General features: G+C 41.8%; 1 protein-coding gene across 1 annotated transcript in view; it reads right to left on the reverse strand.

Moving 5' to 3' along the window:
- Pdzrn4 (PDZ domain containing ring finger 4) overlaps nt 1-25,561 on the reverse strand; it is a 352,831-nt gene extending 327,270 nt beyond the window's left edge. The window contains 6 exon segments of the mRNA XM_021652913.2: nt 20,649-20,756; nt 22,594-22,680; nt 25,015-25,156; nt 25,158-25,233; nt 25,236-25,290; nt 25,292-25,561. Of these exon segments, the coding sequence (XP_021508588.2) occupies nt 20,649-20,756; nt 22,594-22,680; nt 25,015-25,156; nt 25,158-25,233; nt 25,236-25,290; nt 25,292-25,561 (738 nt within the window).
- Nucleotides 25,562-27,163: the final 1,602 nt, after the last annotated feature.

Genomic DNA, 27,163 nt, shown 5'->3' on the forward strand with positions numbered 1-27,163 from the left:
CTAGACTTCAAAGACTTTGTGCTCATTTTTAACTTTCCTGGCAGATGAATATTTTTGGAAAAGGATCACAGGGCACATTAATACATCAAATCAGCAGGAGTTAGGGCTTGAGAGGCTATCACTAATCTCAAGCTCGAGGTTAACATTGATTACTCCTTCGATGTTTGCCTGTATAGAGTTATAACCTTGTCTTAGAGTCATTGTTCTTCTGTTCCAACATTATAACCTGTGCGGTTGAACTGGCATGCACAGGAACACTGGCACACTGAAGCTCTAACTGCCTTAAGAAAGACTGTATTTTCATAACCTTCTAAGCCCTTCTGGTGCAGGTTGGTGGAATCATTTGCACAGCCTGGTGGCTGGCTTCAAAGCCAGGGTCTGGGCAGTGGTAGGAGCGCTTTCTCCCTCGGTCTCTCAGTCAATCTACTTCAATTAATTTCATATGTGCTCACTTGCACACATCACATCTCATGCGTGAAGACAGACAGGCTGTCTGCTTCCGACACAGGCTCACATACCCACCTCTGATTTCTGGAGGTTCATTGAGTAGAAAACACACCTCTGACGCAATACTTTGTGAAGGCTCCATTCATAAAACCAGTAAAGAATGACTCAGAAAACTCACTGAATCAACTAACCTGGGCTTATAGGGGCTCACAGAGACTGAGGCGCCAACCAGGGAGCCTGCATGGGACTGACCTCTGCACGTATGTTACAGTTGTGTAGCTTGGTCTTCTCGTGGGACTCTTAACCGTGGGAGTAGTATCTATCTCTGCCTCTTTTGCCTGCCTCTGGGACTCTTTCTACTGGGTTGCCCTATCTAGCATTAATAGGAAAGGAGATGCCTAGTTTTACTGTAACCTGATATGCCGCGGCTGGTTATCTATGTCCCCATGTTCCTCTCTTAGAAGCTGTGTAAATTCCACAATCCGCTGCCACACTCTAGGCCCGACCACTGGTGAACATGCTTCTCCTGGAGATAACTGCACATATGTACAGCATCTGAGAGGAGACTATAGGGCAAGGAGGCGCTTTCTTTACTGACCTCTGTGTTTGTATACTTCCCCAGCCTTTTGAGGAACTTTGATGCTAAGGCATTCACAGAGCCTCGTGTTTGCTGACCATAACTCAGATCCCCTCTGCTCACGACAGCTGGCTGACCAGGAAGCCACAGCTAATCTGCCTAAGCAGCATTTGTCAGCTACAGGTTCTTGCAATCCTTATTTCAGGCTTTCTGTCCTCTGCATGAGTGAACAAAGTACAATTTCAAAACAACAAGGCTTCCAAGGTAATTTCTTATAAAGCCTAAATGAATATACAGTATATGACAATTAGGCCCACCATCACAGTGGATTAATCACATCTCCAGGGAGCCTAATTTGCATGAGGCCACCATTCTGAAGACAGGGGGGTCAAATTAAGCAAATCAGCAAGTGAGTTAGCTTACTTTGCAGGTTTTATTTATTTATTTATTTTGCCGTTATATATCAGAACCGAGATAGCACAATTCTTTCTGTGATAATTGGTGTCACTGGGAAATTAGGGCGTGTAATATCAACAAATGAGTTTTTAATGTTGATGGCATGAAGACATTTTCAGCATACATATATATATATATATATTTCCCCTAAGATTCCCCCGAAGCAATGTAGATATTTGCAAACCAATTAATGATAATAGAGCCCTGTTGCTCTCGGCTTATCCGGTGTAAATCAACCCTCACTTCCGTGTCTGTCCCTCTCTAATCAGGGTTTCTCATTTAAAACGAATCTGACACCAAAGAGGTAATGTGCAGTCATGAATGGATTTCTGTTCTGCACCCCCACCTTTCTTTCTATGAAAACACGCTCACGCGAGCACACCTCCACACTCCATTAAGCCATGGGGGAAGTGACAGGAATTGCTTTAAATCAGTTCTGCCCCTGCAGCATTGGACAGCTCAGAAACAAAACAAAGAGAACATTGTGATGTTCTCAATGTGGGTAAAGGCGGTTTTGTTGTCTCCTGGATAAATTCTCTCCGTTGAGCCAAATAAAATGATGCGTAAGTGATTGTTACAAATAAATAGTAGAAATGAAAGTTAGAAATAAAAGGAAAACCTACCTCTTTACAAATAGTACAAACAGCAAAGGTTTGTTTTAATGCAATTTGGAAAAAAAAAAGATAAGAGTTCCCATGTTCACCGATAACATAAAGAACTAATTAGATCTCTCAGTTCCAAGGTGGTGGAATGGGCTGTTACTTACTCGCTGTATTATTACAACATGGTCTTCTTTTTCTTTTTTATGTATATAATTTAAATTTTTTTGAAATTATAGTTAAACACCCCCTCCCCTTCATTTTCTCTGGTCAAACCCTGCCATGTACCACTGTTTTTCAAATTCATGGCCTGCTTTTCTTTGTTGTTGTTGTGTGTGTTCCTTAACGTAAAAATATAACTTATTACGTCAGCATATTCTTACTTCTACATATATGCTTTCAGGGCTGACACCATGGCATTGGATAACCAGTCTGGGAAATCTTCCTTGGGGAAGACTATTTCTCCCACTCTAGAAATTTCCTGAGGTGCCTGTAGTTCCTTGCCTAGTGTTGCATCCCCCTGAGCTTTCCTCTCCTCTCTTCACATTAGCACACCTAATGGTATAGTCTTTGTTCAGGCAACCATGATAGTGAAAGTTCCAGGAAGCATAATCTCACAGTAAACTCCCGGTTCCTCTGGCTTTTACAATCTTTCTTCTTTCACAATGATCCCAGAGCCTTGCATGTAGGAGTTGTGTAGTAGAATATCAGTTGGGGCTAGGCTTCACAGGACAAATACTTAGAATACAGTTAGGAACAAAATGCTGGTTTAGTAAAGTCTAAACAGTTGTAGGTTCTTCTCCAAAATCCATGACTTCATTAGCCCTGGTGAATTGGCTAGGTTTCTGGTACCTGGCATGATTCTCCTCTTGATGAGTAGCTTTAAGTGCAACTAGAGAGTTGTTGGTTACTTCCGAGGTCTCCATGCCACTACTGCACTTGTAACTTTTCACAATGATGAGTGTCTTGGCTCCATGCCAGTGTTGGAGAGTAAAGCTGATCCGGCTGTCTGGTGTCTGGTGATCTAGATGTCACAAGTGTTTCCAAGTATAATCTGCATGAGGTTAGCTTTCTGTTTTGGAAGATGCACTCTCACAGTGATGCTGTCTTCAAGATGACTAATATTTATTGTAGCTCTGCTGCTTAAAAACAATCTGGGAAGGCTCTGATGGCTTAAGATATGTAATTTATATAATCATAATTGTATCCTCTCATATAAGTTGGCTGAAAGCTCCTGACTTGTATACTGTCCCTTACCTGGAACCAAAGAAACATACATACACCACTTGCCCACCTAAAACAGAGAGGTCCCCTCTCTAAGTTATATGGCATAGCACTGTTTCCAGAAACAATCTACACCGAATTTTAAAATATTATCCAGTTTTTTAATTTTTTTTCCCTTTAGGATATACAGAAATGGGTTATCAGAGGCTCCCTGTAATAGCAACAAAAGCCAAATCACAAGCTGACTTTTACAAGAACCGTTTGTAGAATCTTGAGAGAAACTGCTGTACCCATAAAAATCAGTACTCAGGAGACACATGCCTTCAAGAAATACACATGTGGATCCTTCTTGCACTTTCTGCCTGGGAGATGAGGCCGTATTTCTAGTGATAAATACATAGACCATTGTTGATCTTGCATAACATCCAAGGACAAGAAAAACTGCTTAAAAATGGGAAAATTTTCAGTCCTTAAGCCTTGAGACAAGGCTTCTAAAGTCTAGAACAAGAAAGATTACAGACAGAAAAAAAAAATAAAACAAAACAAAACGACAACGAAAACCCACCACAGCCAGCCATGTCAGTAGCCATAGGGTGATCTGAAAAAGTAACATGAAAGCAGACAAAAGTGGAAAACGGAAGTGTACCCATTTCCAGTTTGGACAGCAGAATCACCAGTCCAGTGAGCACTTCTCTCTCAGGCTAGCCCTACCAAGACTAATGAGGAAGGAAGACTTAGTGAGTGCAAGAAAGCAGCAGAAATTATGTTTGTGGTCTGGATCATGATATGAAACTTTAGAGAACTCCTTTGTGGAAGCCCACATTTTATTTGTAGCAGTCAACTTTTCTTTAATTCAGGCAACAACTGGGTGCCTGTCATGGAAGCAGCCTCCCAGCCCTTTCCGTGCATGGTCTGTCAAAGGGAAAGACGGGTGAAGTCCATACTGTCTGCCTCAGATCTTAGTGTACACATTAGATGCAGCAATTTTCACTAGATCAAGGAATGACATAACGGACTGCTAAAGCATTATGTAATACAGGTTTGGATCCTGACAACAGACCTATTTCTCATTTTGGGGAGAAAAAAAATGGGTTATTGGAAAGAAGGGAATCATACACTTGATTTTGCAGAATTCTTTACGATCTTAAACCCCATCCATATTGGCCTTGCCGCACTGGATCTTCTGTGTCTGAGTTTTTGCAGCAGGTGATACTGTCTTGGCGGAAGGAATTCGCTTATATACAAAATAAAGAGGCCAAGAAAATCATGTTATGTCTTTTTCCATAATCCTAATTTTCATAGGTGGGCTCCCTGAAATACGTTAAGGAACACTGCTTCTCTGAGGATCTCAAAGGAAGCTGTTAACCAGAATTTTGTTTTCCCATTACAAATACTCACAGTTAAACTTCTCAGTGGCATTACAATTGTCTGATTCATATAAAGTGGAGTGTCACTTTACGCTCTGTGACAAATCCTGAACAGAGGTTGCTTTTTTTACTTAGAAAGAAAAAAGTTCACTTGCCCTCACCCCTAATTAACATTTTAACCCACACTCTTTCCTTGCAAAGGGTCTTTTAAAGCTGTTGTGAGACTAGAGTGAGGTTTCCCCCCTATTATATCCAAGTTAAACAGACTATTCATGGAATACTGATGTTATTGTGAAGAGCCTTGAATTGTGTAGTCTGGGAGTCTGACTTTAGCTCCAGTCCTTAATTAAAATTTACCTTTAGCTTAAAGAGACCCTTATGAATTCCTATTCTGTGATATAAATCGCTTATGGTGACGTGCATGGCTGATGAATGGCTACCTCTGTCTGATGAGCTAGAGAAACCCTAGAAAATGTCAACGCTGGGCTTTGGCAGGCTTTGGATTATTGTCCACAATCTATATGTCCCACAGACACGGGGTTCAGGCTCCACACTTGTTAGAATGAAATTACTACCTTTGTTTATTTCATGGATACTCTTTATGCCCTTTCCCTTAATAAGTCAACTCTCTACTACTGATAAACATTTTCTCCAAAAGCAATTATACCTTCAGTGCATGGAAATACATGCTCTCAACCCTGGCGTGTATGTGAGTACTCTGCTTGTTTAAGGCAGTTTTATTTTATTTTGCTCCTTTCCTTTTTATTTCATTGCTACTCATCACAGAAGAGAAATCTGGGTAAAGTAAATTGAACTCCAAGCAGTATATGTTGCATGTAAGTGTGCCACTGCAGAAATCCAGGAGACGACAGTGCATCATCAGGCAGTCAGACAGGTCCTTTGAAAAATTCCTTATTGTCCCTGAAAAATTGTGCGCATTTTTCCACAGGGCTGGAATGATTCTGCCAAGCTGGATAGAGAACAGCTATCTAAATAAGATTTCTAATTGGAGGAGGTAAACAAAATTTACAAGTCTCAAAAACCTGAGACTTATAAGATCCTCAGGGCTCTACCACCAGTTTGTAAGTGTAGGGAGGCCATGCAAACACCCTTCCCCCAACACATCGTGGGTTCTGTCAGTCTTTGTTCAGGCACCAATTAAGCCGTATACATTTTCCTGAGGAAGTGAAAGCAATAATTCACCTGCAAAAGGCACCCGTGAGAGACCCAAGTAACCATGCCACTGATGTTTCACTTGAAAAGCCAATGAGCTCTTTGCATCACTTTTGTTGTAGGTGAGTAAGGCATGCACCTGAAGCTTACCTCTCTGCCCAGAAAGATCTTACCCAACTAAGGGAGGAGTTATAAGCGGGAGGTGGGAGGGTTGGGGGGTGCAGGAAGACATGTGAACTCTATCCATTGCACTAACTCCTGATCTGGCAGGCCAAATAGAAGAGGGGAGGATGTGACAAAAGTGTTGGCTTGCTGTTTCTTATATTTATGGTTGTGAGCCTAGCCTTTAACGGCTGAGCCATCTCTCCAGCCCTGGCTTGCTGTTTCTTAAGCTGGCTGGACACAGAGGAAAGGAAGGACAAGATAGATGTGTGCTAAAGGTCTCTTCTTGCTATACAAATTTAGAACTCATAGGAATAGTTGGGCAGTCAGGAGTAAGAGAAAGACAGAGATGATAGAAGATACTGCTCAGACCCAACCTTCAATAGAGAGGAAGGAAAGTCCCATGTTCCAGCATCCAGGTAGAGGCCTTATTAACAAAGAAATGCTGTTCCCAATAACCCTTAAACCTCAGTGACCTCATGTAAACTCAGATCATGTGAAGTGTGGCATGAATATTCCTGGCTCTCCTGAGGGGGAGGTAGCTTCCCTACCTTCTTCTGTGTATGGCCTGATTCTACTTCCTTTTGCTTCTTAGGATGGCCTAAGAGACAGGGGTAGGGGGCAGTAACATTTAGCATGGCCATTCTGAAGCTTGGCCTGGAGGAGTTTCATTTCCATTTGTATTACCCTACCTAGAACAAGGATGTGTGGTCTCCCTCCTGTGTCAAAGAAACAGGGAACTGGAATCTGGTGTGTTCAAGGAAAATGAAAGAATGTGGAAATGAACAGGTTTTTTTTGTTATAATTATGTTCATTAAAAAAATATATATATATGGTTTTTGTTAGCATGTATATGTTTTTTTATAGCAGAAACAGATCCTTTCTGCTATAGCATTCTTCCCCTTTGAAATTATGGGTGCACTAGCCAACAATATTCAAGTAAGAGGTGAGAAAGATATCATTATTAAAGGTGAGACATCATTATCAGAGGTGAGACATCATTTTCAGGGGTGAGACATCATTATGAGAGGTGAGATGTCATTATTTTGTCTTTTAAAGGTTTTCTCTATGTGTGCATGTACACACGTGAATACGGTGCTCACAGGGGCTAGAGGGCATCAGATCACCACCATCTGGAGTTCCAGAAAGTTCTGAGCTGCCTGATGTGGGTTCTGGGAACCAAACTCTAGTCCTCTGCAAGAACAACATGTGCTATTTAACCACTGAGCCAGTGGCTAATTCCCCCATTCACATAGTGCAATATCTACTAATTAAAGTTAAATAAGCCCATTAGCATGAACCACAATCCAGTCTGTCTTAGGAGACGAGACGGACAGAGATGAACATATTGGAAAAGCCAGATGATGGCAGAGCTGGCAGATAGCATGTACACAGTGAGGAACAACATGGTCTTATAAGAACTTAAGCTGTAAGACCTCAGTCTTGGACTTTCAACCTCCAGAACCCTGTGCATTTCCGTAAGTCACCCCATATGGGTTCTTTCCTATGGCAACCCTGAAGAGCAAATACGGGCTTGGCAGATAAAGAAACAGCGTGAAATCCCTGTGCCTGCTCTGGGCTCAGCTTCCAGCCTCACTCACTCCCATTCATCCTGTTTGTTGTGCCCCTTCAACCTGCCCATCCTCCTGCAATCACACCTGCAATGGCTGCCATTACAGAGAGTGCCCACACACAGAGTACCCATGAGAGCAGACACAGACTGCTCACTGGGTCAAGCTAACACGGAAGAGCTCTAGAAATTTTCCCATCAGGTGATGTCCAGTACATTACTAGTATTGGACTCATCATGCAAAAATTATGCCTGACATATGTGGGATTCCTTTGGAATGAATGCTACGGCTTTTGGGATACACCATTCAGAAAAGTGAATCCATTTATGCAAAAAGTGCACACATCTGGAACTAGCTTTGTAATGCTGTGTCAAGGTCACCTCTTCATTCCTAAACTTACTGAAACATTATTGTTTGCTTTTTAAAGAGAAAACATTGTTTCTCTTTCAGGCATATTATTATCTGCCAGTTAGCGGTTTTAACACTTCACCTAACACATAGTCCGATCTATAAATATTTTTGCAATTTAAGTAGGATTACTAAGGACCTTCCCACGACTAAATTGATTAGGAAAAATGTTGGGCTTCTTCTCACTGCAAATAATGCTTCATTTCAGTCCTTAAGGCATTACCACAAGGATCATTTTTTTTCTCTCTCCAATCTCTACTTCCACAACAAGATATTCATCAAAGATATTTACAATGAGTATTTTCTGAGATTCAAGACCACCTCACTTAATTCTCCTTGCTCTTTCTGTTTTTAATCTTGATTAAACTCCTGTTCAGCCATCGAAGCATAGACCTATGGTCACCTGCTCCCAGATGTTAGTTCATCTGTTTTCCTAGTAGTCTAACCCATAGGTTCAGTTTCCGCTGAAACGCTTCTGACCAGTCTCTTCACCTCAGCCCACCTCCAACTGTAAGAGGCACAGGCTGTGTCTGTGTACACAAAATAGCTTTGACAAATAAAAGCCTAACTGAGAAGCAGTTGTTTTCACCCAAAAGGTTATGCTATTATCTCTAGATGTCTGAATTTCGGTTTAACCTAAAATTTAATAAGACATTCACTTTTGACCAAGTTTTAAGCTTATCACAAAAGTGTACAAGCTAAATAAAAATGTGATTTTTAATGTACTTTAAATTATATGATATGTATCTGCTAAAGAGCTATAATTAATAAAACTATTCGATATAGTTTTATTTTGGTATATGCACCTAAAACCTTCAGCTATCAAACTATCATCATTAAAATAATACTCTGCATAGGCGTGTGTCAGATATAATACTGGTTTTGTATAATAACTTTCTAATTAAAGTTTTATTTTTTTAATATTAGTTACAATTTATTAACTTTGTATCCCAGCTATATCCCACTGCCTCATTCCCTCCCAATCACACCCTCCCTCCCTCATCTTCTCCTTACCCCTTTCCAAGTCCACTGATAGGGGAGGGCCTCCTCCCCTTTCATTTGACCCTAGCTTATCAGGTATCTTCAGGACCAGCTGCAAAGTCCTCCTCTGTGGCCTAGCAGGGCTGCTCCTCCCTCGGGTGGGGGGGGAAGAGTCAAAGAGACAGCCATTGAGTGCATGTCAGAAAGTCTCTGTTCCCCTTACTAGGGTACCCACTTGGGCATAATAATTTTCTATCCCCATAAAATAAAGGCTGGCATGAATGCATGGGATATAGCACATATGTCTGCAGTGAATATGTAAGGCCAGTTCATTGGACATATTATGTTCACCTTCAAAACTTTCAGAATCAGTGCTTGGGGCTGCTCCTGAATGGGATTGCTATTGTCCAGACTTTGACTCCTTTCCTGTTTACCTCTCCCAGAACTTCTTTTGCCCACAACACCTGCTTTTAGCTCTCTCTCTCTCTCCCTGTGCTCAGGGAGTTCTTTAAGGTGTTCACTGGGAGCAAATCAAATGCATCAGTGCACTGAGAGGACAGAGTTTCTCTATCTTCAATAGGAAGATGGCGTTTGTCTTGATCATCCCAACAGTTCAGACAAGAGAACAGCTGTTTGGTTTTTTGTTTTTTTTTTTCCTACAGGTGGCTTAACTGCCTCAAAAGACACATTATGCAAAGGAAGCCGACTGAATTCTGGACGCAAGTGTCCAGCTGCTACTTTAAGATTGATTAAATGCAAACATTCGGCTTGCAAATGCTTTCCTTTCGTGATTTTCCAGCCCTTTGCTGCCCAGCATGCTCATCCCAGTGCGTGTTCACCCAGAGGGTGAAGGCAATGCTCTGTGGGAAGAATGTGTGTTGCCTCTGGTCTTTGGTTCCTCTTATAGTGTTAGAGAATTGGACCCAGGAGCCTTAAGCATGCTGAATAAGTTCTTTATTACCGGGCGGTAGCTCATTCCTTTCTCTCTGTTCTGGGTAGGGCTTAGGGCATGGTGAGAACTCTGCCACAGGGAGCCAGGGTCAACATGCAATTACATCTATCTTATTAACAGACTATTTCAAGCATTCCTCAGATAGACAGTATCCATTTCACATGTTTAATTAAAGGGAACACACATTTTCACACCACTCCCACACCCAACTTCCCACCCATACACACACACACACACACAACCACCACAAAAGGAAGACTGGGACAGAGCTCATAAAATGATATCTATTTAAGACAGAATAGTTTTTCTTTAAGCCTTCAAAATAGTTGCTAAACTTATCTACGAAAAGCAAATGTATCTCTTATTCACTGTTTCGAGTAAAACCTTTTCGTACACTAGAAGGAAACAGTAAAACTGTCGTCATGTCATTCCCATCTGATAGAATCTCTACAAATCTATTTTATGTGTCCCAATGACAGCACGCGTTTTGGTGACTCCATCCACCAATGTAAGACAGAAAAGCCTTACAACGACCACGTGAACCTAAACTCTATAAAAGCTCAGTTCTGGGTAACCTGACTACTCCACTCACTGCTTAGCCACAGGTGTCATGCCGGGAAAGAGAAGAATGTGAGGGAATCGTTCAGGGGAAAGAGTGGAATCGGCCTGTTTGCTTTCGGGCAGTTGCACTGGTAGCATCATCTCTTCATAAAATGAACATAATTTCAGAAATGTAGCTTCTAGGGCACAAATGCCTGCTAAAAATAGCACTAAGCTAGGAGGCTTCTTTTTAAGAGTACAAAAAATACTAGTCTGGACTTCAGCAGACTACTGGACTTTCCAAAAAAATGGAATGTTTACTGATATCATGAAAATTATTTGAAAAGATGAAAAATATTTGGTTCTATAATCTGAGGTGAGTTAGAGGATTAAGTAAATGGGCCATCAATATTTATCCAGGTATTGTCTACTACAGATAGGCTAAATGGAACGTGGGAGATTACTTTAACACTCTGAAAATGCTATATTCAGCCCCAGTGAAGTATTCTGTTAAAGATTTTCAGGGAGGTTTCCCAAGCTGTAGCATGGAAGTTATCCATGGCCACATCTTAAGAAGCCTGTTCAAAATGCAAAAGTCAGATCAACCCAGACCTACAAAAATGATTCCAAAGTGACTAATGATACAGAACTTTTATCACCCTGGACTGAGCTGTCTTGAGAAGCCCTGGGGCTATGTCACAGTGCTTTAGTCACACTTCCTGACACTAAGGTGTGAGAGCCACTAATGCCTTCCATTATTTGTGACATCAGCAGGAGAGCCCTTAACAGTGCCTGGCTAGTACTTCTTAATGCTCTTCGCATCCACGATTCATTATTACCAAGTATAAAATAGTAAAAAAAAATAATAATAATAAGGCAGACTAACATTTCTGCTCTTAGATTAGCAGAACAATTTTCAGTTATTACCTCTGCCTTGGCAGAGAGTTCACTATCTTTAGAGTCTTAGCAGATTGTCTGCCATGACTACATATATATATATATATACATATATATATATTCAAGGAATTTTTTACACTACTTAATATATCCCTGTGAGATGTGACATGCAAATTTTTCACAGCAGGCAAAACCTGTTTAGGGATTTTTCTTTTCACCCTAACCTTCTATCAGATTTCTCATTTTTCTAGACTAGTCTAATGTAGTGCTCCAAGTTTAAAACTTGCCTAAAGAGGCCACATTAATATTCTAAGCCTATTTTTCCCCCTATGGAATTTAGCATAACTGCTTCCTATATCTTGGAGAGTGGCATGGATCTACCCAGACGATTTACATGAAAGCATTCTGTAACTAATGAAATGTTTTACCCCATAAAGTGCTACTTCTGCTCAAAAATCTAAACATCCCTCCTACCACTCAATCTTTCCATTTCTGGCTTGTGTTTTTGTTTGGCCTAGAACTATGCCATCAAGAAAACCAGTTGATAAAATGCAATTATTTTAAGTAAGATAGGGACACCATATGAATCAATATCCAATCAAGACATTTGTTAGAATGAGTAGGTGGACTGTTAATCATTTTCCACATCCTCAGGGCTACAGAGCCACCCTGATATGTGGCTGCTAGTCTATGGGGTTGCATTGATCGTCTTCTTCATGGCGCTATCCAGCTTTTCAGTTATGCATACACCCCCTCCTCATGCCCCCTCTCTCAGGCTCCCTAGTCCTGGAATTACAGCTCTATACTACAGTGACAAGCTGGGAAATAGGTTTCAGTGTTTTAGGATCAAAGTGGATTCACTGCTTGGGAGCTTTATTTTCTTTTGCAAAGGGCTCTAATAGATTTCAGATATTAGAGAACAGTTTCTGCAGCTCCAGCCCTCTGTGAACCTTACACCTATCCGTGCACATCAGGAGTTAAACAAGGAGCGCCCAGAGCCAGGCTTCCCACTCTAAGCACTGTGTAGGTTCAGATCTGTATGCAGATGCCAGAATTTCCCAGAACACTCCCCGCAATGAGAAGACAGCTTCCGATATTGAATGTTATGGTGTAGGATTGTGGAAGTAATTGGTGCCTCAAACTGTGGAATCATTTTTCAACTGTTTACAAATACAATAATTTAAGAGATTTCTTATACTTGAATTTTTTTGTTTACTAACTTTACCTCTTGAGAATTTCATACATGAGCAGTACATCTACCCCACTCTTGTTCTTCCCTCTCACCCTTCCATTCCTTTCACGCCCCTCCCCCAATTCATGATCTCTTTCTTGGTCATAATTGTTACAGAAAGCCAATGCCCTTTTAATGCTTTTTGCTAAAATGTTTGCTAATTTTTGCTAAAATGTTTGATTTAAAGTGATACGATTACTGCATTTTAAGCAAGCTGTGAGAGACATTACTAAAGTAACTCACTGACCCACAATGCATTGCTTCTTGAACACTTTCAGGAGAAAGCCTGCCAGCAATGGGCTGCAGCAGAAGCAATGCCTCCAGCTCACACATCACTGGCTTGTTAGAAGGCGAGCCATGACAATGGGCTTTAAAAATCTTTTAAAATTCAAAACGCAGTACTTCTGTGATTAATGAGCACAACCATCCACAGTAATTCAGAAGCCTTTTCCAAAATAAGGATGAATCTGATGTGACAGACTTGACATGTTACTGATAGACGCAGGGAAGAGACAGGAAGACAGGCACAGAGACACAGCACAACACACCTACATAGAGGTACTCACACTCTCGGACACCTCCTTAGACTCCTGAAACTTGATTCACTCCTAAATTCTTAGGAAATTTTAAAAAGGCAGAAATATTGTATGTTTTACACATATACTTTTGAAAAAATATTTTAAAAGGTTTTGCAAAAAAGTTAACTAAAAAACCCAAATATTTGTAAGAATTAGTAAACTTTATCTCTTTAAATGTGGTCTTTAAAAAAAATAAAGAAACATTAGACAATAAGCCTTACGTCAAGTCATTTTTAAAGCAGAAAAAGAACTTTTCTGTTACGTGATCTTTCTGAACATCGGTTTTCTCACCCGGGACGCCTACAGTGCCAGGCTCAGAGCTGTGGAAATGGAATGGTTACTACCCATAAGCAAACAGAAGAGCACTGAACAAAAAGCAATGCAAGTATTAGCTATTTCTTATGCTAACTATCCAAAACCAGTGCCCGAGCAAACATACAAATCCCACCGCCTTGATTGGTCCTCAGCACCCCTTCTCAACAGGAAAAACTCTTGTTCTACCCCCTCACACCTCCTACTGTCTCAATTTTTATTCTTTCCATAAAGGCTTTCCAAGTACCACTTCCAAGTCCCATAGAGCTTTGGGACACAATATTAAGTATTTTCCAAGTACTCTAGAGCTTTTGGACACAATACTAAGAATGTATTTGGCTAATTCTTCTGTGGCCAATTGTTTATATGTTCGCTTGATTCATTTGTTTCTTATTTATTTTATGTGCTGTGTACTTGCATTTTCTCATCTTGGTTAAAAGTCCTGGTGCACGGCAGCTTATGGCTCTTTTCACCTCCAGCAATAGAACCCCATCAATACTCAGGCACATCTATTTATTTGGTGAATCCCATATGTAACAAATGTCACTGTGGAAACTATTATGTAACAAAGATGTTTTTGTTGCCTAATGATCTGTAATAAAAATGCAACAAAAAGGACCTGCAACTGATTCCTTCCTGCAATATTCAGACACTTTATACACACACACACACACACACACACACACACACACAGAGAGAGAGAGAGAGAGAGAGAGAGGGAGAGCTATAAGAAAGAGTAGAGTTTGCCAGGCTAAGTGTTGGGAGCAGAGACTCTAGAAAAAAAAAAAAGCTCAGTAAAATACTAAAAGCACCTTTAATGAGTCCTAATCTCAGAGAAGGAGACAGTGAGATGTATAAAATTATCAGCAGTAGAGATGAGGCATTGGTTCTGCATAGGGGGTTTGCAGGGCTTCAGGGGTCATGAAGAACTTGGGTGATATGAGGGTTAGGGGAGCATTGTAAAAGGTTTCATGATATTATAAAGTTTTCAAGGACTATTAAGAGTTTCAGAGGCTTTGAAGGGTTTGGGGAATTATAAGGAGATGGTGTGAGAAAATATCAGACAGAGATTGGAAAATAAAATGCTACTTCATGTAACTACAGAACTGTGGCGTAAAAAGAAAAGGGGTTTTGAAATATGAATGTTGTGAAGGGTCATACTTGCTATACCAGCCGAAGTAGATTTTAATTGATGGCAGGATGCTACTGAGGGGCCTCAGCCAGGCAGAAAGAGAAAAGTAAAGCCAACCTGCAGGAAGCAAGCTAAGTTGAGAATGGCAGAGGTTGGGTGAAGAGAACCTCTCAGGAAGCCATTGGGATCACTTAGGGAATGTGGCAAAATCTGGAGATCGAGGCATTGTCTTCAGCCAAGTGCAGACCGTCTGCTCAAACTGCTAACATGCAAAGGAATTGAAGGCCATTCTTTCTTTATACATCACACAAAAGGAAAAACAAGTAGGAAATAAGGTAAGCCACAGCACAGAATGGTAAGAAAATGTCAAGCTCAGGCAGACTTCTTTTGTGAAAGGTGTTTTTTTTTTTTTTTTTGAGATTTTATTTAATGTCATTTTATGTGTCTGGATGTTGTTCATTGTACGTCTGTACACCATTGGCATGCAGTACCCACAGAGGCCAGAAGAGGGAGCCAAGTCCTCTGGAACTGGAGTTCCAGATGGATGTGTGCCACCACGTGAGGGCTGGGAACGGAAACCAAGTCCTCTGGAAGAGCAGCCAGTGCTTTCAGCTTCCAGGAGCTCTCTCCATCCCCACTCAGTACCACAGTGCACTAACCCTGCAGTCCTCTGTGGTCGCCTCTGTCCTTTCTTGGAAACTGACCACTCGAACATCAAACCCATGCTCATGTTTTACAAGCTTAAATGGTCTCACAATGTTCAGCACACTGCAGCTCAATGATAGCCCTCTAACACTGCTTTTTCCTTCTTCTAACACTGCATCTACTGAAGTGGAAGCCCATAGAGTGATAAAAGCACTGTGGTCATTCACAGTCTAAGCAACTACAAGAGCAGTCCACATTCCACTGCTCTAATAAAATACTCAAGGCCAGATGCTTTATAAATAAAAAAAGGTCAATTTAGCTTGCGGTTTTATAGGCTCAAGAGCATGGTACCACCAGCTCCCATTCTGGTGAGATGCTCACATCAGATAGCATCATAGTGGTGACAGCACATTCAAGAGATAGATACACAGACAGATAGGAAACTAAGACCTGGGAAAACACCAGTTCTTTTTCATAAGAACGTCCTTGAAAGAAATAATGAGGCTTCCCCCCAGAATCACTTGAGACTTTCCAAAACTGATGCTCCATGACCTGTGACCTCCTCGTAGATCCACTTCTTAATGACCTTACTACCACTCAATTCTGTCACAACGGGGACCAAAGTTATGAGGAAGAAATCCTTGGAGAGCAAAGGCGAACTGAACAACAGTGACTGGTCATCATTGCATTGTTGTTAAAGGGCAGGATGCTGAGGGTAAGGAAAGTTGTGCTATCTTCTGTTATAACCCAACACAAGCTCCAGGGTTCAAAGCCTGGGCCTCTCAGAAACAATGAGACACTGTCTTATTTGTAACTTCTACTGTCTTCCTCGCCTCATACCATCATTTCCAAACTGAAGCAAATGACTTTAGGGAAATAGGAAAACTAGAGGGAAGTCATAGGGTGATCCCACTGAGGATGAGCAGATGAAGGAGCGGAGTCATAGGATGGTGTGCTTTGGAGTAAAAGGCAGAAAGAGCTCTCCTCCCCCAGCCAGCAAAGCATGGGTGCTCATCTAGCAAACAGAAATCAAGGCTCCGACCTAGCACAGAGATGGCAACTATTAAATACTGATTTGTGGCTTGAAAGACCATACATTTCCACCTACAAGCTCCCAGCAGCAGCTCTTCTCGCCTGCAGTGTTCTCGCGGATAAAACCCTGATGCTGTTATCATCTGCTGATCTTCAGCAGAAGCTGGCATCCACAGGAACTGCAGGTAATGAATGCTGGCAGCACCTGACCTACATTTTCCAAAACTTCCCAAATAAGCAGAAACTGCATGCAGAAACTGAGGAGGAACTCATTCGGTCCTTAAGCAATAAAGCAGGCATTCCAGCAAGGCCACATCACATCACGGTCCGGGCTCTTCCAGTTGTACCACATTTTGCAAGAGACAGGAAAGCATGTGGCAACAATTCATTTTAGGAGCATTGAATTGTGACTACTAATGTCATTAAAAGATAATTCTTCTTTATCTGGACCAATTATTTCCATATTTTCCTTAATTACACAAAAGCAAGCTGCTGTTAAAATATACCTGAAGATGGAGAATAAGTTATAGTTCTATTGAGGTGTTTATTCTAATAAAAAATTATTTGTCAAAAAATATCTAACTGCCCACTGGTTCACAGATACTCACACGACTTGCAAGTGTTTCTTATGTGTGAGAAGCATTTAGCATTGATGATCTGAGGTGGACCTTAGAAATTTGTCTCAACATTTCTAAGTGGTTAGCTAGCCCTGGTCTGTAGTTAGCTTTCCTACTTTGACAGCTATAAACAAATGTCTAATGCTTAGCTGAATGCACACAGCAACTAAAAGCTACCACGGCAGCCATGACAAATGAAGACAAAGAATGCAGAAGGTGTGACATTCTACGTATCACTGGAGGAGCATGTAGCTGGAATTCTGACAGCGACATTCCTGGTTGGGAAAGTTCTTCCTTCCAATGCCAAAGGTGGTGCCTCTGTCTTGAACTCAGTTGCCTACTCTTTGATCACTCTACAGATTGTCTTTTTAAATGAATTGTAGTTTATTCACTTTGTATTCCAGCTATAGCTCCCTTCCTTATCCCCTCTCAATCCCATCCTTCCTCCCTCTTCTACCTTATCCCTCCCCCAGTCCACTGATAGGGGAGGTCCTCCTCCCCTTCCATCTGACCCTACCCTATCAGGTCTCATCTGGACTGGCTGCTTTATCTGCCTCTGTGGCCTGGTAAGGCTGCTGCCCCCTCAGGGGATGGTGATCAAAGAGCCAGCTAATAACCATATGGTTATTAGCCATGCAAATAACCAATACATTGGGCATATTTTGAATATAAGGTAATAATAAATGTTTCCAGCTTTGATTATTTTTTCATTTTAAAACATTCAGAATGAGTCAAATTGTGGCAGTTAAGTCACCTGAACAGACAGCTTCATAATATACAAACCATTTGTTTCCTTTACATTGTAGAAAATTTATTTGTGTACCAGGTTTAAAGCATTATTGCCTTTTGAAATTTAAAATCCAGCCTAACCTTCCATTACATTCCTTCAACTAGCAAGTCGTAAAGTAGAAAATAAATTATTGTATTTTAAAATTCAGTTTATTCAACTCCGCACATTTTAAATCAATATACAGTGTGTTAATTTCCTATTAAATATAAACAGTATTGAAGTAGCTCTGATATAGGAATTAAAATTACTCCAAACATCAACTGTTTCTAACTTTTCTTGATATATGAGGGCTGACCATCCTACCCATTATTAAGACTTGCTGGAATAGACACTGAAATCATTGAGTATTTGTTTCAGGAGTTGACAGAACACTAAGAAAGCAGCCAAGTATTAGAGGCTTATTTCTAGCCATCTTCCTTATAAAATAGTCACACTAATTACAAGACAATACCATAAATATTAAAATTATTTTACTCAGTTCTTAACAACAAAGGTGTTCTCATTAATCAACTGTAGAATCAGAATATTAGTTAATTAATTAGTTAATTAATCCATGCCCTAGAAGATACGCTATATATGTATGTATGTATATGTATGTGTATGTATGTATGTGTGTATATGTATATATGTATGTATATATCTATCTATTTATATATTTCCTGGAAGAATTCTACTCAAATGTTTATTCTTATAACTAGTTTCAAGCTCTATTTCTTGCTAATTTATACAATCAAAAGGAATAATAATACTGCAGATCATTATGAATTTCAATTGGTTCTCTGTAGATGAATTATTTTTGCTGTTTAAACTCTATTGAGAATAGTTTTAATAACATTGTTCGTCAAACATTAGAAGTGGCATTGAATGGATCACTAGATGAACTTCTGATCATGCATAGGTTTTTTGTTTTTTTTTTTTTGAAAAATAAAATTACTTTTTCCAGTAAGAGAACCAACGAGACTTTGTACCTGTGATTTTATTCTAGTTTGGTGTTAGGGCTTGAACCCTGGCCTGGAGCATACAAGCTAGACACTGTACTATCTAGTCACACTTCTAGCCCTAAATAAATGAGTACTTAAAAATAAAGTGTTGAGGAGCAGTCCTGTTAGGCCACAGAGGAGGGCTTTGCAGCCAGTCCTGAAGATACCTGATAAAACAGGATCAGATGAATGGGGAGGAGGTCCCCCCTATCAGTGGACTTGGAAAGGGGCATGGTGGAGATGAGGGAGGGAGGGAGGGACTGGGAGGGAATGAGGGATCGGGACACGGCTGGGATACAGTTAATAAAATGTAACTGATAAAAAAAATAAAAAAAAAAGTGTTGAATCACAAAAAAGAAAAAAAAATCTTTCTTCTTAAAGGTATATTTTGTTATTTGTGTTTGTATGTGTGTTTGCATGTGTGTGTGTCACATGTGTGTGAGGGTACCACAGAGTCCAGAGAGGTCAGACTTTCCTGGATCTGGAGTCACAAGTGGTTGTGAGCCACCTGAAATGGATGCTGGGAACAGTACCCAGATCCTCTGCAAGATGCAAGCATGCATCTTAATTGCTGAGCCCTCTCTGCAGCTCTGCTTTTGTCTTTTTTTTTTTTTTGAAGCATTAACAGCTATAACATAGCTAGCTAACATGATTTAAGTCCTCGTTACTGAGTTCTGTCATTAGGGTATGGGTGTGTTTGAGCCTATCCACTGAGACACTATCCAATTTGATAATAGCAAATGTAGGCTTCTTTTTTTTTTTGTCCATTAGAATGCTTGTAAGATGATACAGAGGATGAGAAGAATTTGTTGTTGTTTAATTTCATATACCCATGAAAACATGCTGGACATACATTTCCAAGACTGAAAATAGACGTCTTCTGACTATAGCCACTATTCCGTATGTATGCTTACTGCAGGTAACCTGCAGCAAACTGAACAGCAAACACAAGGCTGTCCTTTCTTGGCTATACAACTAGAAGTCATTTTTATGTGGAAACCTGATTATTTAAACACCCAGTCTTCTGCCAAATGCAATGCACGACTCTTCCTCGTGTCTAGTCAGCTTGCTTCTAGACCCCATGGCTTATGGTTTTCCTTCCTATTCTTATTCTAGTCCAATGAATTCAGAATTTTAGCACATACACTAGGAATACAAGTCTAGAACCTATCAGAAGCTTAATGACAAGAAGTGGGATCTAGCCATCCAGAAAGGCAATGTCGGTTATTCCATGATATTGAACAAACAGGTGGTTTCTTTTCCAGATACAGTGGAGTCCAGTAAACCCTCTCAATTTCTATTCATCTCTCTACAGACACGTTGGAAATTAATTAACCAACAAAAACAACCTAACCTCTTTTGGCAACAACAAATAGTACTGTCTCCAGTTGTAAATGAACATCAAAAAGAGAGAGATAGCAGTAACTCCGGGCCTCTCATCACGGCGTAAGCTTTAAACACAGCAACACAGCTGCACGGTCAACAGCTTCCCACAGCTTCTCCCTACGGGGACAAGACTTCTGCTTCCGTCTGCCTTGTCTTAAAAAAGACACACTACGCCGAGGGATGATAAAGGCATCTTACAGTGTTCACAAGCGCACACTAATCCAAGCTTTTGAAAGCATTATTCCCTTATCAAATATGTTCTCGAGAACAGCTTTGTCACCTTTTGAAATGTGATAGAAATGAATTCCACAACAGCTCGAGAAGAAGTTCCTTTCGTATCTGCGGAGGGACTGTATTAAGACGCAGATATTCGCCAACACACCTGTACACTTAAAAAAAGGTACTTTGTACTTTTATCCTGCTCTCTCTTAATTGACAAGAAAATCATCATAGAGTTTTACATTTTTAGGAAGAAATAAAACAGCCGTGTCTCCACTGCAGTTAGATTTCTACTCTGATAAGTACACACTGTGCGTGCAACTGTACGCAGTCTTAATCACGGATCAGGCGCTATTTTTTTTCTTCTTTTACCTCAATGATTTTGTCATGAACCTCCAGGCCATCTGCTCTGTCTGCAGGTCCATCTTTTAAAATTTTTGAAACATAAATTCCTTCAGTTACTGGTTGTTTCTGGTAATTCTGTAGGGGGAAAAAAGTTAACAGAAAGAAACATTAAGCAAACTTCAAAATTTGTAAAGGATGATTTTCTGAATGTAACATTGACAATTCTGCTCAAACATGCAGCCCTCTTAGCTGGCAAACTGGCACAGAATTAACTTATTTAATGCCTACTAGTCATTAATCAAGATGACAGCTATAATGAACAAGTCCAGCATCTTTGACAAGATCATCTATTTATGTTACACTTGGAGTTCACATGAAAGCTTTGGAGAAGGGCACTTACAAGGTGAGATCAACAATGTTACTGTAAAAACCTCTCACCTACAAAGTGATATGGGAGATAAAAAAAAAGACAGAAGTACAGAAGAAGAAAGAAAGCAAATTCACCCTCTAGTATATAACAGCTTAGATGCAATCATAGCTTTATAAATATAATTTAGTCTCCAGGGTGAGAAATTTTGGACCATAGCTCTGACCACCTAAAAGACAGGGTAAGTTTAAAATCTAAAAATCTCAAAATATCTATTTTACATGACCAAATGGCTCACTCACATCTGATCTTTATGCCTGATAGTTTCAGGCACAAATTTCACAGAGCATAGGAAAACTTCAAAAATGTAGCCTTTTGAGAGTACAGAATCTTAGCCAACCACAAGTGACCAAGGATCCAGCATGATCTACTTAAGAAAATGTTTTCCACATATAACAACACATTATGCATTATTAAATGTCAGCTGACTTTACGGCGGGATAAGTAAAATTAACCTTACAAATTCCCCCCACTTGGCCTGCCACAACCAGAATTAGAAGTCATTCTTTAAAATGCCCAATGTCGTTTAAGTGTCAAATTCTTAAGTGGAATTTATAAATAACCCACAATAGAAGGGAGAATGGAAATAATATGGAGGAACACCCGTGTTTTGATAGTAACTGGGACTATTTTAGAACAGAAGCAGAGTGACTTTAGATCGCTGGTTTTGCTAGTTGCATAGAAGGCACAGGATGGCTCCATCCTAGCCAGCATGGGTGGCACAAGTTCTCACCATCCCAAACCCAGCTCAGAGCAGGAACTAAAGTCCTATGGCAGGTGAGCTCTTGAACAGCCAATGCCACATGGAACAAGAGCATTTCAGAGTAATTAGCTGGAGTTAGTAAGGTGATTCTCTTTACTAAATTTCACCATCTTTGTTCAGTTACACTCAAAATTAAGACAATGTAGAACTGCAGGATATCAAAGGATTTTGTAAATACTGTCTGTAGATAGATAATATGGACTTTGGGAACAATAAATATATTGTAGAAATTATTTACCCGATTAAAAAGTTTGAGCTGGGACTCTGAAAAAAATGTTTCGCATCAACTCTATTTAATATGAAGTTTCTTAAGAAATTGTGGGAAGAAGAAAAAAAAACCACCCCACTTTTCTCTTATTTAAATTCATTTCAACTCTTCATTTGATATACATTGTCAGCTTCTCAACCATATTGTCATCCAAAGACAGAACCACTTGAGGACAACAGGAAGTATGTGCAGACAAGGCACCAAGTGTTGCAAAGGTGAATTTGCCTACACAGGCTACTCTGCTCTAGGGTCAAGAGATCTGGCCACAGTGCTGTCCAACGAAGGCAGCTGAAACGCACCCTTTCCTTTATGGCTGTATCTAAGAGAATCAAGTTTGTCAACTGCGGAATGGTTTCTTTTCAAATTCTCTCATGAAGAAAGTTGAGAATGTACTAGAAAATCCAGATTAAGAATCTGGCATTTGGGCACAAGCATCCTTTCAAGGACCGCATCATTTGTTTGTCTGTGGCACAGTCCGCTTTCATGCAGAATGCTGTACTAGCAAAGGAGTCACCTGATTTGGGCGGCCTCCTATTATGTTGAATCCCAAAGTACCATCTTCTCTTTCCAACACAACAGTGAATGACTTCTGTTCTCTGTCCTACATGAAAAAGGAGAGAAGTGGGAAAGTAGAGTGAATACATAAATAAATAAAAAGTAGAAAAACAAAAACACAAGAGAAAATTAACCACTACAGTGACATCTTACTGTAACTAGAAAACGTTAAGAATGGCCGGCTGACCTGAGGAAAACTTCTCTCTGAGCATCGTTTAAAGCGTGTGTTTGAAGGGAACTGCTGTGCACATGACCAGAAAGGGCTTTCCACACGACTACAGACTACATGGATTTGCATTTCATGGGGCATCACACTCTGACTTCACCTTAGCTGCAAACAGATTTCTGGGCTTCACCAGGCAGGGCTTTTTATTTTTATCTTTGTATGACAGAAAAGTAAAATAAATTGTCAGTGAATCTTAGAAACATTTTTATGTAAATGTTCACAGTAGAAAGTGTTAAGAGTGTTTGAAAAATGCTGAGCTATTTATAAGGTCCTTTCAGGAGCAGCATTTGGGCTGGCTGTGTAATGCAGGGTGTATTGGAAGGCAGCCATCTTGATTTTAAACAACATCCCTATTCGGCTTGTCATAATTCTCACAGAATAAAAATAAAAGGAGTTTTGCTCAATGGTATGTATTTCTTCCCCAGTGATACAACAATATTTAAAAACCATAAATTATATCAGCCACCTGTTTGTGAGCAAAGACCAATTTGAACAGGCACTGAAGTAGCCGGGCAGATGAGCTGTAGTCGCCGCCACAGACTTTTAACTTCTCTGAGGAGTGAAGGATCTGGAGCTACATCCCATGCTGAGTGATGAAACCCCACTGTATCCCCACTGCCACCTCAGCGCCCCTCCCCTCCGGTTTCCCAGAGCCCACAGCAGCCCCTACAGGCAGCAGAAAGCGATTTCGAGATGCACAACCCGACCAGCAGCATTTGAGAATTAGTTCACAAAGCACTGCATAGAACAGCTGTTCTCACGAACCCCTTTTGGGGGAGGGGTCGCATATCAAATATCCCGCATATCAGAAATTTATCTTACTATTCACAACACTATCAAAATTACAGTTATGAAGAAGCAACAAAAAATAATTTTAGGTCTGGAGGGGGGGTCACCGCCACACGAGGAACCAGACTAAAGGGCCTTGAGAAGCCGTGGCATAGAACCTCAGCTTGACAGGATGCTGAATGTCTTTATCCCATGATTCTAACGGTTGCTCCTTTCCATCAATATTGAAACCTGGACTGGTGCAAATCACATCGCTGAGCTTTTCTCTAAATCACCCATCTGAAGATTATCCTATACACACGCTGACTAGGGAACTCATGTGAGCATCCGGTCATTTTTTTTTTTTTTTTAATGCTTATTTTCTCCATTAGCTAACTGTGCTCTGCGATGCAATGGCGCTTTCACACAAGGATACTTTGTGTGTTGGATATACGGCTCTTCCTACAAGTTCTCTGAGCATCACATGAGCTTCTCTCTCTTCCACTCTTTTTCAGGCTAGGGGCAGGAAGGTTCAACTCAAGGGGTAAAGTCGGAGGTAGAGCTAATCATCCGGTCCTCAGAAGGAAGCCCTCCCCCTGTAGCTCCTCCCAAGGACTGTAAAAGAATGAAAACAGCTCCCTGAAAGGGGTTGCAAGTTCTGCTAAATCCCTGCTTGCTCTGCCAGACAGCAGCCAAGTCAAACACGGGGCGAACAGTCCTGAAGACGAGTCGCAGCTGACAACCAAGACTCTACAGCCAGGCTGCTGCAGCGTGCAGCTCAGACCAGCAGCTTCTGTGTAGGCAAAACAGTGGCTGCCTGGCGGGCTCCAGGGGGCCAACGTGCCTGCAGGCGGCTGTTCTTGCTGTGACCCAGGTACCCTGGTCATAGCATGCGCACTCACCGCCGAGAAGGACATGTGAGGTCCTCAAAGGGAGGTCATCAGGGAAAGTTGGAGATGTAAAGAAATGCCATCCTTGTACCCTGTCACCCAACACACACACACACCAGTTAATTGGCTTTGAAAGACTTATTCTCTCTGCCAAAGCACACCAATTAACCGGTTTGTTGGTAGAATTTGCTTCAGGCACAAGCCAAGGACAAGAAAGATGGGCAGCGAGAGTGGACAGGAGAGTGGGAGATGAGAACGGGAGCGTGGACGGGAAAAGAGCTTTTTCAATTTCTCCTTCTCCAGGAGAAAGTTGAGTTTGACTCTCTTAACCCTAAGCGATGCAGAGTAGGTTAGCAGGGAGGATGTCTCGCGCGGCTCTGGAAAGAAAAAAAAAAAAAAAAAAGGATGCCACCTCTAGAAGGAATCCTCAAGGGTCGGGAAGACGCTCTCCTCCCGGCCCCAGTCATGTTTGGGGGTTCACTCCCTTTGCGCTTACCTGGCCGCGGCCTCCTGGGTCCCCGCCGAAGTTGCACGTGTGCGCCATGTACTGGGTCAACTTCTGGTACCCGCCCCGCAGCAAACGAGCTGTCCTGCAGCGCCTTCCTCTGCCTCCCTCAGGCGTCCTTCTGGCCCCGACGGCCCCCCACGTGTGTCCCCACCTCGGCGGGTCGTGCTCGCCCGGTGCTTTTCCTCCCCGCCGCCCCCGCAGCCGCTGGGGCAGGGCCGAAGGCGCAGCGCTGGCCGTGCGCAGCCAGCTCCCGCGGCCCCACCGTGTAGCCGCAGCCCCGGGCGCGGGAGTCACGCTGCGCTCGCGGCTGCCGGACCAGGCTGCGCAGCGGCCGCACCCGGCACAGCTCGCCCAGCGCCGGCGCCGCGCACTGCAGCGGGCACCGGCGCCTCCGCGCCGCCCAGGGCAGCAGGCAGCTGGCGCGGAAGACGTGCCCGCAAGGCGTGCACGCGGGCTCCTCCGGCACCTGGCCGCACAGCTGGCACTGGAAAGCGGGGTCCACGGCTTCCGCGAAGAGCTCCAAAGCGAAGCCCATAGTAACAGAGGGAAGGGGGAGAGCCAAGACGGGCGTCCGCTTCTTCAGGGCAACCCCGGGGCTGCGCCAGGGGCAGCGGTCTGGTCCCACCGCTGCGGTTGGGCTTTTTGGGGGTGGGGGTGGGAGTTGGGGTGAGATCTCAGAATAAGTTTGGCTCAGAGTTTCCAAGCTTTGGCTGGGTCCTGACTTCTCTGTATTGACACAAATGATAGCCCCGGGTGAATCTCCCACCCCCTTCTTCGTGGCTTTGCAATGAGAAGTCTTTCAAGTCTATCCTTGAGAATGAGGCAAGTTTACGGTGGTCCTTGGGTCAGCCTTATTCTTCCCCTGAGCCATGAACTTCAAGTCCCCCAAGTTCTCCACTGGGCAGAGCTGGCGATGGGCACAGTACTGATACTGAGAACTTTGAAATCTACCAGGATGGAACAGGATCTTTTCGTCAAGCAGAGCCTCAATTAAAAAAGAAAAGAAAAGAAAATCTTTGAAATAAATTACACTTTTGTTCGTTCAAAGGAGCTAATTAAAAAAAAATCATCAGCTAAGAACTGTGAGCCTAAAGCTTCACCATTTCAAAATGATCGCTTAGGAAATCCAGAGCCAGGCCTCTGAAATGAAGATACAGAAATCTCCTTTGCTTTTCCCTTTCCTTTCTTTCTTTAATAATTTCTTTATTTAATCATTTATGTATTTATTTAATCATTAGACAACTGTTTCTTGAATTTAAAAAAGATACAGAAATCAGGCAAATGAAAACAAAAAAGAGTAACCTTTAATCATGCAGTGCGGGTTGGGGAAAGGCTGGTTGCCTGCCTCAAGGCACCTTATTCTTGCTGGGGTGAGGGGGTAGGCAGTGAACTGCATACAGGCCTCATGCCCAGTGAAGAGACCAAGGTTTCATCGCTGCAGCTTGCCTCCGAGTTCATTTCTCGCACTATTTTCCACTATCACTCCTGGGAATGGGGTATGAGAGGCATTTTTCTATGGGGCATGGAGTATTATCTTTTGAGCACCCGGAAGGAAAAGAAAAGGTAATAATCATGAATGAAAACAGCGCAGTAACATAAAAACAGACCTTAGCAATGCCTCCCTCTACTCAACCAGAACTGAGTCCGTCCAAACTGCTCCCCTCCGGTTTGACACTAAGTTCCTGAAAACATATAATAGGGGTCTCTCCAGGCCCCGGACCATGTTTTCTTCACCTTCTCCTGAAATTTAGGAATGCAAAGAGCCATTCACACCAGAATATAGCCGCATGGCTTACCGCCATTACTTGGAAACCACCCCAGATGCCTGAGATGAAGATTCTTAAATTAATCAACCCCATTGCCAGTTGGGTGCTCCTCCTGGAAGGCTGTGAAGAGCATCAGTAAAACGGGCTCCAGACTCTATGATAATAATAGCATAGCTTCTAGGAAGAACCCTCTGAGCCTTCAACAGCCAGTGAAATTCAGAGTGGAGTTCCAGATATCTGAAATAATTTCTCTCTCTCTCTCGTCAAAATAAGATGCTGTATTGTCGATGTTCTATAAAGAGATATGATAGTTTATTTACTGCTATTATTCAGTGTTTCCTGCCACACAAATCGTATCTTTCTATGAATGG

The sequence above is a fragment of the Meriones unguiculatus genome, chromosome 8 (assembly GCF_030254825.1).
Source record: "Meriones unguiculatus strain TT.TT164.6M chromosome 8, Bangor_MerUng_6.1, whole genome shotgun sequence".
In the NCBI taxonomy this organism is placed as follows: domain Eukaryota; kingdom Metazoa; phylum Chordata; class Mammalia; order Rodentia; family Muridae; genus Meriones; species Meriones unguiculatus.